This window comes from Crocodylus porosus, unplaced genomic scaffold (genome assembly GCF_001723895.1).
Source record: "Crocodylus porosus isolate Cpor-Errol unplaced genomic scaffold, CroPor_comp1, whole genome shotgun sequence".
NCBI classification, from domain to species: Eukaryota; Metazoa; Chordata; order Crocodylia; family Crocodylidae; genus Crocodylus; species Crocodylus porosus.
This window is the reverse complement of record NW_017728934.1, coordinates 1,698,258-1,716,066: the sequence shown is the minus strand read 5'-3', so window position 1 is coordinate 1,716,066 and position 17,809 is coordinate 1,698,258. Positions and strand designations below refer to the sequence as shown.

Here is a 17,809-nt window from a genome sequence, read left to right as displayed (position 1 = left end):
CCAAGCTTGTCACAGACATTAATGATCTTAGCCGCTCGGTTCCTTCTAGCAAACAGGTCAGGATCAGCATTGCAGATAGGGATTTTGAGGCAAGGAGGACAAAAGTTTATTAAGATTTGAATACCAGGGGCCTCACTAGAGCTGTTGTACGTCTTAGAACAGGGTTCTGCGGTGGAGTTTCCAGCACCTGATATCTTCATGCGGGATAAGATGTTTCTTCCTACCAGCTATTTTGGCCTGGCCACCAGGTGTGGGCTTACTGCAAGGGTCAGTGGCTGCAGTTCATTGGCCTTGCCTTAAAATCTTTGGATCAAAGGTTTTGCTCCAGGTCACACGGCAAGTGTGTGGAGCAGCCAGGGAGAGAGGTCTCTTGATCTCGCCTCCAAGGAGGACCTTGGGTTTGAGGAGCTCAGGACAGTGACTTGACCCTATGCTGGATGCCTCTCCAGGTCCAGACAGATTCGGTTCTTTTCCATCCAGGCTGCTAATTAGTTAGGGCAGGAAACTGATTCCAGCAAACCCTAAAGCCTGTTGCTCTGCCTGGCACAGAAAACCCTCCATGGACCATGACACTTTTTACCAGCAAAGCTCTTCATGTTTCCTCTAATGCGTATTAAACCTGACATGTAGCTGCGCTCTGCAATTTTTAGAATTGGCATTATGCAACTTGGTATAAAGCATGACTAATATGCCAATGCTCCTACTTCTGAAACAACAGAAACCAGCATTAGAAAGTAAGATACTGGAATCTTAGTGGAAAGAAAGCATTGGACTGTATAGGAATCTGCTGCGTTTCCTTCCCCCAACCCTTTTCCAGGAGACATTTATGTAGGGAAAGGAGTGGCAAGGACACCTGTAGGTTAGACTGGAATGATCCCACAGGCTCATCATTTAACACAAGTTGGGGTACAGCCTCAGATGATCAGGATTTCTGTGCATACTACCAGCCCAAGCTGGAGATGACCCTGTGCTTTAGGAATACAAGACCTCCCCTGCCTATTGCCAGTCATCTGAGCTGCCTGGGAGGAGCAAGAGATTGGCCACTCATCCTTAATTGGGTGCAAGTTGCCCTGCAACTGAAGCCTTGAAACTAAAAGGATCCCCGGAGGGGGGGGTGCCGGTGTCGGTTGGGATAAAAATATTCCTACAAACTTTGAAGAGGAAACTCTAGCAGAGGTGGGTTATGTATCGGAAGTAATTACTCCAGTTTCACACATAGAGATCAATACCAAGTGAACGTTACTGAAACTCTGATGCATACAGTAAGTTAGGCCCATCTGGGCCTGCACTAGAAATGTTCAGCACTACTAGAGATTAGGTATTCAGGGTATCGATCTTCACTAAATACAAACCCACTGGATATACAGCTGCATATACATATCATATGTATTATCAGGCATACGTTACACGTGCTAGCACGCAAACTGTTACTATACGCAACGTACACCTTATCCATGCATGTGCTATGAGGCAGAGTCTCCATACACGTCTTCAGTCCATGCTAAAACACCATACACAGACGCTTGATCTGAGCCTTCAAGAGGCTGAACATGGAGCACATCCCTTGCACACTGCTTGGAGTTCAGCCTCACCATGTGAGAGGCAGCCAAGGGGCACAGGCTACAGTACAAGGCAAGTGGTAGCAAGGTTGAGTGCAGGAACTAGTGAGGAGAGGGTGTGCAATGTAGCTGGGGTCTAGATCAGTGGTCTCCAAAGTGGGGTGCACAAGACGATTCATTGGGGTGCAGGAAGAAAATATTAGAACTTCTATTTCTATTTATATAAAAACACATACATTGGGGGTACGTGCTCAAAAATTTTTTACTCATAGGGCTGCGTGAATATACATATACGTATATGGGGGGTGCGTGCTCAAAATTTTTTTAGTGATAGGGTTGTGTGATCAAAAAAGTTTGGAGACCACTGGTCTAGATTCAGGTTAGCCACTGGTCTGCTCCTGTCCTAACGCAAGTTATTTTCACCTCTGTCTTTCTTTAAATTGCAAACTCTTTGGGGCAGGGACTATCTTGGCAAGGTCGTTCATGTCAAGATAATGAATGAGTTGATGCCTTCAGTAAAGCCATCTTCCATCACCACCCCATATACAGTCGTCCCTATGACTGATCCAAAAGAGAGCACCTAAAGCACCTTTGTGGCGTTCAACGATAGGTGCTCCGAATCCTCCCCAGATCTCCAGGTTACTGGTGTGTCAGCTCAGGGGGCACTGGAAGCAAAAATGCCTCTTTGTTCCCAGTGCTATTAAACGCCATCGTTATCGCCACCTTCAGTGGACAAGTTGCTTCACCGTTCGAGGCGTCCATTTTCCTCCCAGTAAACTAGGGAGCATGATACCTCTGTATCTCACATGGATGTTGTGGCTCTTTAATGCCTATAAAGCACTTGGAGATCCTTAGAAAAGAGCCAGGCAGAGCATTGTTAGTAGCAGCTCTGCTCTATTTCTGAGAAATGCCAGGAAAATAGAAAGACCTAGAGATCAGCTGAGCAAGAAAATAATTGTTCTGCCCAGAAACAGCCTTTGCTAGGTTTCTCCAGCACTGCCAGTAAAAAGCCCCGGTAACAGGTCTAAATGACCCCCCCTCACCCCCCACAACCCAAAATAAAATAATAAAACCCACCATCAGTGCCAGTGCCTTTAAGGCACTGGACAGTGAGCCAGCACAGGGGATGCAGTCCTAACAAAGAAGTTCTCTACCCAGCCCTAATATACTGATTTATCATGCTACCTCCTGATGTCCTTATGGGGCAGTCAGCTGCTTGCAGTGTCTGTGTGGGCTCCTTTTGGATGGATTGCTCTTTCGCAAGCCATTTATACAGGGTTGTTTTCGTCTCCTGCTGATGTGCAGCCTCCTCGTTGGCAGAGCTCAGCAGCTGTTTAACAGGCACGATTTAAAGTTAACAGCAGCTTAAGGCAGGAAGAGACAGGAACTTCCAGAATACTAAACAGAGGTACAACTTCTGATCAGTTTACTCTGGACACACAGCTACCACGGATCCTCAGTGAGCACGCTAGGCTAGACCTAGGACCCCTTTATGCCTTGTCAGAGACAGAAAATGAAGGCTGCCAAGTTAGACCCGGGCCCAGTTTCTAGCCATAAAATGGAACTCAACTAGTTTAAGAGTAGTAACAACCTGTGAAAGCAAGAGTGACTCCGGAGCAAAGTCCCTCTGAACTGAGGCTTTCCGAGCCATCCCAGGGGCTGGGACTCTCACGGCCTATTCACTGGGTTCGGCTGAGGCTGTCCAAATACTGCAGGTAGCTTAAAATATGTACAGCAGTTGTTTTCAACTTTGTTAGACTTAAGGCACTTCTTGGACCATACCAGCTCTTAGCTTTCACTCGGTTTTTTTTTACTACAGACCTATATTAGAGCAATTTTTCTGCTGCAAAACTCAGACAGACCACAGCAGGGCAGAATGTTTTTAACACTGTGGATTTTTCTTTGAAATCTCTGGGTTTATCTTGTGATCATGTTGGCACACCTAACCGTGCTCGCATCGTGTGGCACTTCACTGCATCTTTGAAAGGATTTCAAGGCACCCCAGTGTGCCATGGCATCCTGGCTGCGAATCACTGATACGGACATGACCGAGGGATTTTTTCCATCTGACTCTGATCCTCAAGGAAGCTGATGTTCAAAATAACCAGGCTCCCATACTAAATCGAACCACTGTTGTGACAAGATCCCGTGTTTAGGGACTGCCTCGGTGATGGGAGCCTTAGGAGACCGCTCATGAATAGGTGAAATATTGCTTGCGTCTAAGAAGTTCTTCCTTTGCCATACACCCAATGCGCTGCTGTCCCTTGAAGCTAAGAGTGGCCACACAAACGCATAGTTCTGGTTTTAGGTTTGGAGGAGCTGCCAAGAATCTGAGACCACCGATGTTTTGGCCCTGGAGAGCCATTTCTGAAGGGTTGTCCGGGGTGGCAGGCTTCATCAAAGGGGCTCAGCTCATGGGCTGCGCTTTAGGAACCTGCTCTGGTCCAGATTTCCGCATGCACCTGCTTTCTTTTGTCTGTTCACTACTTCTCAGCTAGGAGTGATTGCAATCCCTCTGCCGTCTCAGGACACGTTCTTCCCAGCCCCTGGGAAGAGTCCCTTTTGGGACAGGAGCCTCAAGCCCTCCTTCTCCAGTAGGTTCCAGCAGCTTTCAGTCTCAAAGTCCCTGGGCCACTTAGCCATCTCTTGGCTTTGCTATCATGGGCCTTTACTTGGCTTGTCTTATCATTTTTAATTGCAACCCAGGCCTGGGTTTTACAACAGCCCCTGAAGATCTTAAAGGAGATCAGGCTTCTGCTGGCTTAGGCAGGCTGCAGAGCATGAGAGAGTCCCCTCTCTAAAGGGCTAATCTAAACAGAGCAGAAAATAGAAGCAGCCTGGTTTGTAGGTGAGGAACTAGGAGTGCTCCGTCTGTGGGCTTCCAGGGAAGGCATGGGAGAAGAGAGGACAGAAGCCACATTTGCCAAGTCCCAGCCCTGTGCCCAACCAATAAAATTATCTCTCTGCCTGTAAAATTACCCCGGCATTCTCAGACAGCTCCTCTTTGAGGTCTAATCCATGCTTTACCTGCCTGAGCCGGTGGGGCCAAAGTAAACTTTACCCATGAACTGGGTTGGCAGTAGCGCAGCCAGCCATGAGCCCTGGCTTGGAGTCAAACAAGTAGGCCTGCCCTTCTCGAACTGATGCCTTACTTTATGACTGGAGGAATGACAGGGGTCAGAGGGGTGTGGAAATCAGAGTCTGAGTGAGATGAATGGGAACTGCCATCAAATAAGCTCAACGACAGACTGCGGGAGGCCCTGATCTAGAGCAGAATGTGTCAGTCTGACGGGAACTCACGTGTGCAGAATGAAATTCGTGCCCGGCGCTTATTGTCTAACCCTCACAACACCGATTACAAGTGCACAGCCCTTCACTTGGAGGCTGCTCTGTGTAGCTAAGGAGGCAGGGGGCAATCTGGGCACCAGCCCCCAGGTGCTGAGTTGGGAGAGAGACAAAAGATAGCTGCTACTGCATGGCAATCCCAGCAGCTGCCGCTGCCACCACCAGCTCAATCACTGAGGCCATAGACATAGAGATGCAGTGTTTCAATTTGGAATAAGTCCGATGTGAAGTTTAGATGCAGAGCTGAACCTTTCCAAAGCCCTGGAGCTTTTGATTTATGCCTAATTGCATGGACATTGCGGACAGGGACACAGTGCTAAACCAGGATTTGCAGTAAGAGCTTTGGGCCTGATATTTGAGTGTTCAGTATCTACCATCAGCTCCAGATTTTCCAAAAAGGTCAGCTTCCTTATCATTATAAGTTCCTTGGCATTGTAATCTAGGTGCAAAACAATTTGTAGATCGCTTCAAGTCAGCAGTGTCCCAAAGAAACATGGTTGATCTAAATTAGCAGCACTGGTGGAGGACATATAAGGGAATGTAAAACTGAGTTTGCCCAAAGTACACAATTTAGCGACAGCAGAAAGGAGGAAGCTGATTGTTGCTCTGTACATTAATTCCTTCAGTGCTAGATGTTGTCAGAGTTGCTAAAGGAAAATAAAAGAGAAGAGAAAAATGGGACCTTGAGTTGTCATGTCCCAGATCTAGACAGCAAAACCTTCAAAGCAGCGTGTCTGAAAGATTAAAGTCAGATTCTCAGGGCTGGAAACCAGGGTAATGATATTCAATAGAGCAAGGGAGAAAGCCTTCTTGGAAGGAAGAGAAGGCATTTCCTTTTTCTCCCATCCGGTGGCAAGCAGTGAGTCCCTACTGTGGGACCATATGGTGGGCTGGGGGTTGTCACCTCACTTTAGTGGATGGATTGCATGGGAGGGTAGGAGGCTGCTGCCAGGGAGAGCTGTTCCTTTAGCTCAAGTGGCTGGGGCCTGGGGTAAACCCAACCAAATAGACACAGATCTTTTGCAGGTGAATAAATTGCTTAGGGGAGCAAGTCCCAAGTATTTTGGACCAGTAGACCACTGTCCACACTCAAAGGTCTTCTAGATCACTATGGACTCATATAATCACATTTTTGATTGAAAGGAAGAGACAGGGGGACATGATGCAAATTGCAGACTACTTGTCAGAGACTGTCACTGGTTTGCTAACCGCAGGCCTAGGGGGAGCTGGGTTCAAGTTTATGTTCCACCACAGATTTCCAAGGTGGTTTTGGGCAAGTCACTCAGGTCCAGACCCTCCAAGGTATTTAGATTCCCAGCTCTCATGGATTTTGGTATTGAGTAAAGGGCCCAGATAACTTTCACCATCTGACCCTTAGCCTCTCTGTGCCTCATTTCTTTCTCTGTAAAATGGGAATAATAGCACTGCCCGACACCATGAGGGTGTTGCTAGGATAAAAATATTAAAGACTGTTAGTATTCAGATACTGCAAGAATTACAGTCTTGTGAGGGAGCTAAGATAGCTGGCCACAAAGCATGGCTCCAGGACAGTGAGGCCTTGATTCAGGAAAGCACATACCAAGCAGTAATGCTAAGGTCACTATTAGATCCCCTTGGCTCCAGTGGGCATCTGTGACTGTTCACCAGTGCTCCCTTTTTCAGGTGTGGTGCAGTCTTCATGGTCCGTGCACAAACCAGGTGTTTGTCTCCCAGCTTCCCCAGCTGACTCAGCTTTACGGTGGTTTAGTGAGTGGAGCACTGGAGGAAGGTGAGCCTTGCTCACAGGGGCATAGCGCCTTTCTCGACCATGCTGCCTCTGGATCCATTTCCATGCAGCCGCCTTAATAACATCCCTTGGGTTTGTTGTCCAACTTCTCGGGACTTCCTCCACAGCCCATTATCTCTGCACAGTATCTGCTAGGCTCTTCCAGCACCAGGCTTTCTTTAGGCCCCATTTTACAGTCCTTCTCATGAGGTTTCATTAGACCAGCCTTTCTTCCAACCACCTGGGTCTCAGCTTGGTTCTTATCCAGTGTGACTGTCCTGTAGCATCTGGTTTCTGGGTTCAGCCTTCTCCTGAAGAAGTATTTCTGCCCTTTACTGCTGGGGCTTTCCCTTTGTTCCCTTCCTTCTAGTGAGGACCACAGGGGGCCCTACTACAGCATCAAGATTCATAGATTTTAGGGGCTGGAAGAGACCTCATGAGATCATCAGGTCCAGCCTCCCTGCACTTAGGCAGGAAAGACGGCTGGGGTCAGATGGCCCCAGCAAGGTGGGCCTTAAGTTGTTCTTTAAAGATCTCCAGGGCAGGTGATTGTACCACCTCTCGGGGGAGTTTGTTCTAGACCCTCGGCACTCGAATCATAAAGAAGTTTCTCCTTATGTCCAATCTGAAGTGATCTTCAAGCCGCTTGTGCCCAGAGTTTCTTGTCTTCCCCTGGGGTGCTTTGGTGAACAGATGCTCCCCAAGCCCTGATGTGCTGCCACCAAGTCCCCTCCAAGTCTTCTCTTCCCCAGGCTGAACAGTCCCAAGTTTTTCAGCCTCTCCTTGTATGACCTGCTCTCCAGACCTCTAATCATGTGCGTGGCCCTCCTTTGGACTCTCTCGAGCTTCTCCGCATCCTTTCTGAAGTGCGGTGCTCTGAACTGGATGCAGTACTCCAGCTGCCGTCTCACCAAGCTGAGTAGAGCAGGAGGATGACATCCTTAGTCTTGCTTGAGATGCATCGGTAGATGCATGCCAGCATTTTCTTCGCTCTGCCAGCTACGGCGTCACGTTGGTGGCTCACGTTCGTTCTGTGGTCTATCATGACCCCCCCAGGTCTCATCCAGTTGTGGTGCTGGCAAGTGTAGCACCGCTGAACCTGTAAGCGTGTTGTGGATTACTTCTCCCCGAATGGAGCACTTTACATTTCTGCATGTTAAACATCATCAGGTTTTGATCCACCCACCTTGCCAGCCTGTCCAGGTCAGCCTGTGTCCCCAGCCTGTGCTCAGGCGTGACTGCACTCCCCCATAATTTGGTGTTGTCTGTGAACTTAGCCTTTTAACACCCAAATCCAAATCATTGATGAACATGTTGAAAAGCACTGAGCCAAATACTGAACGCTGAGGGATGTTGCTGGTCACCTTCCCCCACGCTGACTCAGTGCATCCATTAATACTCTGTGGGTCCTATCTCAGAGTCTATTACCTAGCCACCAGACAGGAAAGTTAAAGATCTTTAAAGATCACTCACTTAAAGATGGAGATCTTTTTCTATTGATCCTGTGTTTTAAGCTGCTTTGTGTCTGCTGCAATAGTCTGTAAGCTGGTGACAAAACCTATAGAAAGGATCTCTTGGAAAGCCCTATTGTTTCTATCCACACATAGCACTTTAATCAAGAATGGGCCTTTTTCTAAACAATAAGCTCATCCAGAAATTATGGGCAGGCTGAAGGAATCACTGACTGAGTGCTATGGTCTGTGTTCTTCAGGTTGTCGAACAAGATAGCCATCATGGTCCCTTCTGGCCTTGCCATCTGTGGAGTGATGAATTCGGTGGGGCTTATTCCAGCATACATATCACTTTTCATCTGCAGCCCTCAGATTTCTTATCACAGGTGGGCATTTCATTTTGCAGAAAGGAGAAACTGATGCACAGAGAGTTTAAAGGATCCCAACCGGCGCAGAAAGCAAAGTGTACAGCAATGCCCAAACTGGGGCTTGAACCCAATCTCCACTCCCTGCTCCCATGCCTTGTTAAACAGGGCTGTCTTTATTGTGCTGCTTGTCTGAGAGGCTTTCAGATGGGAAACCCAATGCTGGCACAGCCTTCAAGTTTCTGCTGTGACCAGGAGTGCCAGTCAATATAAATTAATTCAGTGACAAAGAGCTAGAGCAATGTGGGTTATTAAGGCTTTGGCTTTGGGACATCTGGTTGAGAGCCCATCAGAAAGGTTTGGGTGGAATCAGATTGTTTTTCATGAAATTATACTGATTTCAACTCAGTTTCCCACAGAAAAGAACTTGAATGAAAAAAAAAATGTAATTTGGGGAAGTCATTATTTTAAAATTTTATATTTTCTTTCATTTCATGTTGCTTCTCTAGTATTTTGATCATTATTACATTATTTTCTAGTATGGCAGTAGCAGTGCATAATTCTGTCAAGTTGAGCCTTGTCAGACTATTTCCTGACAGCCAAACTAGGAGACACTTTGCTTTAACAAAGAAGATGATAGCATTTAATCAGTACTAAATCGTACCTGTCCTTAATGATTTTAGAATAAAACAATAGAATAGTCCAGCTAATAAGCCATATGGTAATATGTCAGTAGAAGTTGTGCATAATGTGAAGATACTACTAACATAACAGGAAGTAAATTAAAGCAGTCTAAAATGGAAAAAAAAAGTCATGGCATAAAATTCAAGGCCGAAATACGAAATGAAACTTTTAAATTATATTTTTTCAATACCTGTTTTATGGGGATTTTTGAAAACACTGTTAATGTTTTCTCCATATGTAGCATAAAAAACAAATTTTGAAAGGTGGGAATTTCTGTTTGGGAGGAAATTTTAAACCTGTCACTCTAGTTGGTAGAGCTGCATGCTTAGACTGTCATGGAGTTTGTCCATAAAGCTCCCATAGCCAAGCAGTCCTCTCTCTGGCAGACTGCACGAGAGCTCTGGGATTGGATTTAGCAGGGCATTGCGTGGGCAGTCCTCTGTGAGGCCTGATGACTGGCCTGGCAGTGGGAATTGTAAATCTGGGCTGAAGAACAGTGGCATAGCTGTGTGGGTGCAATGAGCTAAAAATGCAGGAGATGCTACAGGTCAAGGAGGGAGGAGCATCAGCAGAGCTGTCTGTGGGAGTCCAGGACTGGAATAGCAGGGCATACGGCAGGTCAGGATAGAGGTGCGTTGGCAGGGCGCGTGGGTGGTAAGCTTGCACAACTCATCCCTATATCATGGCTTGCTATTATGATGTATTACAGACAGGGCGCTGCAAACAGGGTGCTTCTGTTGCAGCAGCAGATTGCTCAGGGCCCAGCTGTGCCAGGCACTGCATACACCCGTACGTAGTAAGACAATTGCCGCCCAGAAGATTTTGCTGTCCAAAGAAAATTGCTAAAGATTGTAGACTGGTATCTTCCACTGGCCATGACACCCCTGCTGTGTCAGGGGGAACAGGCCCAGTGAGCGCAGTGTAAAGAAGGCAGTTTGAGCTTGCTTTTTTTTACATAACCCAGAATCAGGCTGCAGACCTCACTACCGCAAGATCGTGTGACCCAGTGGCGAGCGGGCGCTTTGGATTCCCTTCTGCGCATCATTTGCAAAGGAGAAGAGCAGTTATACTCCCCTGTTGCAGGTGCTTGCCTCTTTTTCGCTCAGCATGTAGAAGCCCGTGCTTTAGTTACGAATGTCCCCCACAGCCCCAGGTATATTGGCCAAGAGGGCAGTTGGCATAGTCGCACTGCAGCAAGGAGCTACAGGAGTAACCACAATGTTTTATTTGCTCGCGGTCACCCATAAACAATGTGTAACTCACTAGATAAGTGTGTTCTGCCCCTTCTAATGGCTAATCTGCATAAAGCACAGGTGTGAAATACATGCCCATAGGCCAACATGTGGCTTACTCGGCCACAGGGCTTTTCACAGACTAAGTCGTCCACTTCCCTGGGCCAGGTTGAGTCCTCGGGGCTTGTTGCTGTGGCTGCCGGTGCTCCTGGGGCAGCAACGTTGACTGCCTCTGTTTCAGTATGGCTACAGCACCCAAGGAGTTAATGCTGTTCGCCTCCTCTTCCTCCTATTCACCACTGAAATTGGGGGTTTTAGTTTCCACGGGGCAAGGGAAAAGGGTGGGGAGCAAGTGGCAGCAGTGTTAACTTCCTGGATTATGGAGCTGTGCTGAAACAGCGGATTAATGCTACCACTGTTCGCGAGTTTAAACCCCGGGAGCTGGATGCAGCCTGTGGGGCCCAACAGGTTTGACATCCCTGATATAAAGCATAAGAACCCACCGTTGCTTCCAGCACGTGGCATAGCTCAAGTGATGCAGCTGAAGATCCAGCTTCCTGCCCGAGTGGAGGTGACTTCTGGGGGATGAGCAGGGTACACTGTGCCAGCTAAACTTGTCTTTGTCCCCCTTCCAGCAGCCAGACCACGGAAGTCGATTTATGAGTGACCCTGTCTGTAAGTGCATGGGGCTGGTGATTTAGCTCAAGCAATAGCACTGCATGCTTTTAGATGTAGAGGGCATGGCTTTGGTCACTGCAGATGGCTCATCCAGGACTGATCCAGGAGCGATTTCACCCTCCTGATTTTCCTCTTTTTCTCATCCCCCAAACCTGCTTTCATTTCAGTGCTGCCCTAAGGGAACACGTCGCATAGCAGTCATTCCTGTCCTGAATGTCTTATTCCTTCCCAGGTGCTTTAATTTCCCACAATTGCCATCTCAAGTGACTCTTGTCCTGAGGAACAGCAAAAGGAGTGGGGGAAGATAAATTGGAGATATATAATGCATGAGAGCTGATCTTCCCCAGGGACATTTATCTCCCTTCACAAGAGAAGTCAGTAGAACTCACTCCTGGCCGTGGTACATTTGAGCTGGCCCGTTGCTTCCCAGCAGGGCATGTAATGACATTTCAGAGCACAGTCATCAAATACCTATAAGCAAGGGAATAATTTTTTGTATCATATCAGATTTAAGCACTCACAATAGAGGGCAGCTTTCCAAGAACAATACCACCACCTTGCCCTTGTTTGGCTCATCGTATTGGTAGATCGCAAAGCTTTTTATAAAGGCGGTTGGCATCATCATTCCCATTTTCCAGATGGGAAAACGGAGGCACAGAGCAGTCATAAATCTGAAATCTCCAGTCCTAGGGCAGAACTCCAGTCGCTGGACTGTGTGGCTCAGCTCCCAGGTACTTGGGCAATTTAACCCCACTTGCTTTAGGGCCGAGCTACCTTGAGCTAGTTTCCCTTTGCTATGGGATAAGAATGGGTGGACAGAGCCCTGCTCTGTGTGAGCAGTTCTGCCCAAAGTCCTCATTCTCTCCCATCTCATGGGAGTGTCATTGTTTTTCCATACCCTAAGACAGGCACAAAGCCAAGGGCCTGCATGTGCAGTCAGGGAAACCCATGAGCTCACACCGCTTGGCTCTGCCCTGCAAAGCACCTTGGGCAGCCTTCCGTTGCCTGTAGCATCCTCTGCTATGTGAAGGATCTTAATTGCTCTCTCTCTTATCTCTCAGACCCCTTGACTATAGCAAGGTCAGTGGGTAAATGTGAGTCTTTAAACTAAAGACTCGCATGGTAGCAGCCATTAGTACCTTTCAGCATAACTGTCCCCCGAGATCCCTTCATCCCTCCATCAGCCAGTGGAGAAAAGCTCAGCAGACCCTTGGACCATTCTCCATGCTCAGAGATGAGGCTCTGCTTTAACACTGACCTTCCCATGTATGACGCAGTCCCCCCGGGTCCAGAGCATCCTGTCCTGCTTCTGGGCACCTCGTTTTCCACGTGCTGAGCCCAAGGGGGACATGCAACATAGCTAAATGCATGGCAGCCTGCCCCTGCTAATCTGCAAGCTGTTCCCGCCCCTGCAGTCTTGGAGACTGAAAACGATCTTTTTTATGTCAGAAATATTGGTCAACATGAAACTTAAAAAAAGAAACCAGCTTCACCGAAAAGCCCAAGAAAGCCAACTGCAGTTTCCATCCTCTCCAAAGCTGTTCAGTTGTAAGAGGGGGGATGGGGCGGGGGATCTGCTCAATACAACAGAGATGCCTTTGAGTAACAGAGCATGCAAATGCATTATGAGTCAAAAAGCCTGTAGATGTGAATGTAGTGCAGCACCAAGTAGACCGAGCCTAGGATGTCAGTGGATGGATTGGCTTCACGGTGCTGCTATCTAAAGAATACCCCCCTTGACAGGTAGTTGCATGGCTACCTAGCTATTGATGGTACTGCTATTACTGTAGTATCTACTAATAAAATTCAATCCGTGGATCTCCCAACACCAAGCTGGTATTATCCCCATTTTTTTTCCAGATGGGAAACAGAGGGATTAAGGCCAACATACTCCAAAAAATTACGCACCTAACTCCACTTTAGGGAAGTGATTCCCTTTGCCTAAGTAATTTTGAGGATCTAGGTCAAAGTGACTTGCCAAGGTCACCCAGGGAGTCTATGGTGAAGCAGAGAGCTGAACCCAGGTGTCCTGGGTCCTAGGCTAGACTGGACTGAACATGCTTCCTTTCTGGAAGGCCTCTGTTGGAAATGGAGATACCACTGGCTGAACATTACCTTCTCCTCTCCACGAGCAGAGACCGCTGTGCTGCATGGGATCTGAGTTAGCAGGGGTCACACTCCCCGTTTTCCACTGCAGCCGTTCTTCTGGCAGTGCTAACCAAAGGGTGTTTCATCTCATGCATTCCCAGCATGCAACCCAGAGGAAGCAATATTGTCATCAGATGGACGCTGATTAGTATGGGAGAGGTGGATGCCTGGCAGCTGCTTGTGACATTGCACACAGCTGCAGCTCAGGAAAGGTCCTGAATACCTGTTCATCTGAGCGCACTGCAATGCCATATTCACGCAGTTGTCACCAAAGCCAAGTCAGTGGGTGGCTCTGTGGCAGCAGTTCCAAAGCCGCTTTACATTCATACATCTCATTCATGTCTCCTTCGGAGCACGGTTCCTCTATAAAGTGCCTATTCTGAGCCAACAATACAATGTCCTTTAGCTGCATACATGAAAAGCCAGGTCCAACTCCCCACCCGAGACCCCAACTCAGCATTTGCACAGAGTCTTCTTTATTGAACCCAAACAACTCCTGAGAATCCTGTGAATGTCTGCAATGTCGTATCCCACCACTATGATAAAGAAAATGCTTCTCTAGATGGCTGGGAAACGGAGGGCATAGCCTGTGGATCCAGTATTTTTCCTGGGCATCCCAGCTGCCTTTGCAAATTCCTGTTCATAAGTATGTGCTCAGCCTCAAGTACCCGCTTGGTCTCCTTGCACTTTTATAGGGCAGGGTTTCCCTCTTGAAGGCCCTATGCAAAGATTTCATATCAGACCCCTCCCTATTCTTTACCAGACAATCATACCAACAGCAGCCATGAAATCAGGCAGTTTCATAGCTGCTAATTCAGTGTGTGTGTGTGTGTGTGTGTGTGTGTGTGTGTGTGTGTGTGTGTGTGTGTGTGTGTGTGGGGGGGGGGGGGTGATCCATGATCAACTCAGGCCCCTGCCAGTTGCATGCTTTGTACTGGCCTAATACCCCCCACAACCCCATGCTTAAAAGTAGGCACGTCCCCACATCCTTTGGCCATCTGGCCAAATAATAACAATACTATTTTGTAGCAATGAGGTGACTAGGGTGATTCCAAAATGTATTGCACCATTGGCGTGGATTGGGCGGTGTTTTCTCATGCCTGCTGGGAAGAGCAAGACTTATATGGTCACCTAACATCCTTAGTTATTTTGTTCAGTGTGTTAGCTGGGATTATATATGCAGGGTCCTTGAATAGCCTTTGTTCCCTGGGGGATCTTCTCCCCTGTTGCATCTCCTGACTACAATCAATAGCAGTTCCCTCCTCGAACCTCATGTTGCTTCCCTGCATGTAACTTGCTAGGTAATGGACCCCGGGGATTGCCAGCTAGTATTTACCATCCCCAGAAGCTTTATTCAGACTGCTGTGAATGCATGGGCATCTGGGATGTGAGCCTAGCTCAGCTGAAGCAGGGAGTTGTCAGTACAAACATGGAATGAGCTCCAGAGGATGCACAGCTACACGGCATGGTCCCTGCAGGCTCTTTGCTGGCGTGGTAACCTACCCAGCCTCAGGCTTCCTTGGCCAAGGCGAGGATGCTGTGGGTCTGCAAAGGGTGATGGTTTTCTGCCTCATGCAATCCTGAATGGTTCCTCAAGTGCATTTTTACTGTAACACGCGGTCACAGTATTCACTGGTTCTCAACCATTTCCATACTAGAGTCTCAGCCAAGGTAAGAATAGTTCAGTGCTCACTGGTAGCTTACTCCTTGGACCTGCCATGGTGCTCACAAGGGTGGCGGTACTCTACAGAGCCCTGGGGACAACAGTCCCATTTTCAACCCCAGGAATAGTCGGTCAGGGTGGTGTCAGCATTTCCTTTATCCCTTGTCTTTCTCTGACTCGTCCAAACTCAAAATACCACATATTTTCTCTGGGTGGTTTCGATGTTCTCCTGCCTTTAGAAAGTTGAGCAAATGGTCCTTGCTTTTCCCCTTGGAAGCCTCTCAGTGCCTGCATCCACCAGCCCACGGCTCTCATTCTCTTGCTCTCTTTATTCATTTCAACAGTAATAATCATGAGTCGGAAGTGCGGAAAGGAAAAGCTGTGCAATGGTGTGTTTAATACCTGTATCCTTTAAACACAGAGAGCTGCAAAGATGTCCTCTCTTCTAATTATCCCCAAGCTGAGGTTGTCACCTTCTCATAAGGCTTTGGTCCTGTGACGACAGGCAGAGAGACAGAGAGAGCAAAGAAACTTTAGCAGGGCATGTTTGCCTGTCCTGAAGGCTCTTTTGCTGTGCAAGACTGAAAATCCTTGTTTTTGCAGGACTCTTGAACCCCCCGTGACTCTCATGGAAGCTGGGATTTGCTCAGACTATTTTCCTGTTGTAAATGTACACAGGGCAGAGGGGTGGGAGGGGGGAGTCACTCTCCGTGCTGTAAACCAACTTGTTGTGCATGTGTTGTACAAGAGTCTGTCTGATGTGTACCATGATCCCCCACATTGCCAATGCCATTATGGACACCTGTGCTGTACTGTTCCAGTAACAACCCCCCTCCCCCTTTTAACTTGTTGACTGCCCTGTTGGCCGCCGTGATTGCTGTCATTCTGCTGTAGTAACTTAGACGGCGCCTGGATCCCATCGCAGATGACCACCGCTGGGCGCCGGATGCTCATCCAAGACACTCACCTGCAGGCTCCATCAGTGCTCCGACTGTGTTCATCCGCCAAACAGTAGCTGTGGACTATTTTTTTTAAACTCCATGATGTTTGCTACGCCCTTCTCCACTGTACAGATTCCTCTTCTGGACGAGACTGCTCGTGGGAGTGTTTGGGGAGGGTTAAAGCCATTGGATGACTGCTCCTGAGGTGTGCGGAAAGGAGAAGCAATACTAGAATAGCTAATGGATGAGTGCAATAGCAGAGATGGGGTGGACCCACTGGCCTAGACTGGCCAGTTTCTTTTTAATGCTGTTACATTTCTTTGTGACCAAGGCAATACCAACCCCATTACCTTATGTCCTGTGCGCATGCGTCTACCTGTCAAGCAGTACTAGAGTTCTAATAAAGAGACCTGAGAGCTGAAATGCAGCTCTTGTACCTGATCCTGTCTCTGCTTCTCCTTTGTGCAAAACACAGTGCCTTGTATCTGGTTACCTGCCAAGCCCACTGCTCCAAACAGTGGCTGTCGCGGGCTCATATAAATAAGGGCCTTCATGGGTCTTAAGTCTGCTGTAGGATCTCCTGAATTTTGTGCCAAAGTTGCCTGGACTCTGAGGCCAAGGTCTCAGGAGCGGGGCCTTTGGGCTCCTCTGCACTTTCGGTGAGGCAGGCTGGGAACACCGTGACAGCTTCACTGAAACATTTACAGTTTGGACATATCATTCGACAGGAATTTCCCCACTTGATTGCAACTGGATTGTGCAATAAGCACTGGATGCTTCTTCTCAAATGACCAGCTGTGAAATGGCCAGCAGCGTGGTCTTTAAAAGACATCTTTTCAGGGGCATGGGATTGTTCACACTCTGAGCGGTGCCTGCAGCAAGAGGACGGTGCTAGTTTGGGGTGGAGTGAGCTGACACTTTCGATCGGCTTTTGCGCAGTCATAAAGGTGGTTGTTAACTGGTGAAGATTCACTGAAGGCAAAGGATCCCAGTGGATTTGCACCAGCCGTAGCTGTGGCCTGTACTACTTTTGTAGGAGAGTTTAGGGAGTCTTTCAGAGTAATTCTGCAGCTTAAAGGCGGAGTTCAGCAGCAAAACCAATGCAACTACAAGGCGTGAGGGAACCCTACTTGTAGTTCATTGCTCATTGTCTGATCACTGTTGCCATGTGTTTGATGGGTCTCCAGGTAAGCTCACAGGAAACATCTGATGGAAATCATGGCAGAGAAAACACACAATGGGGACAAAGAGTCTGGTTTATGACTTACGGGCAAATACAACAGTGACCAGAAAGAAAATGAGAGGGTTTCAGCCCATGGGAATCTTTCTGTGGGAACGGCCTACCATGAGACTGAAAAGAAGGCAGTATAAAATACAGGATGATCAATGCTTTTTGTGGCTGATGGCCAAGCATCAATTAAAGATAAAACCTTTCCCAAGGCATTGGGAGAAACTATCTATTTCCCACTCAGATGGAATAAAGCCATTTGCAAGCGGGGTTGGCTGAAAGCTGCACTGCTGGGTTTGTAATGATATTGGATGTATTGCTAAGTTCGTAATGATATTTAAATATCACGACCTGATTCTAGGACTGCCGCAGTTTCGGTCTCAGATCAATGCGGAGCGGTTTCATTGTCTAGGGCTGAAAGCTGATCAGAGTCACTGCTCAAATGAATCAGGGCACCTGATCTTTGGTGACGCAGGACGACTGTGACACTCAGTGACTGACTGCACTGCAGGGTGAGTCCAAGGACTCCGCAGTCCTACTCTCCTGAAGACAGCCACAGGACAGTGGGATCAAAACCCCTGATGGGCCCAGGGAAGCAAACCCTGGTTGAGATGTTGGGGATAATCAAGTCACATCCATTTGCTGCAGAGCAGTCAAGGCCACTGCAGGACTGTGGGTGTGGACAGGGGGCAAGTTTGCTCCAGTGTGTTCTCAGTGCACTCAGGAGGCATTGTGCGGGCACAGCGTACA

At 48.0% G+C, this 17,809-nt stretch overlaps 1 protein-coding gene across 5 annotated transcripts in view; it reads left to right on the top strand.

Moving 5' to 3' along the window:
- Positions 1-16,272, top strand: part of KCNC4 (potassium voltage-gated channel subfamily C member 4) — a 48,532-nt gene extending 32,260 nt beyond the window's left edge. For 2 of the 5 annotated variants that reach the window (XM_019546258.1, XM_019546259.1), the window contains one exon: positions 15,312-16,272. In XM_019546258.1, coding sequence (XP_019401803.1) covers positions 15,312-15,373 — 62 coding nt within the window. In that variant the 3' untranslated portion in view covers positions 15,374-16,272. Of the gene's footprint in view, positions 1-12,939; positions 14,050-15,311 lie in introns of those variants that run through there. The other 3 variants (XM_019546262.1, XM_019546260.1, XM_019546261.1) reach the window with 3 other exon arrangements.
- The last annotated feature ends 1,537 nt before the right edge of the window (positions 16,273-17,809 follow it).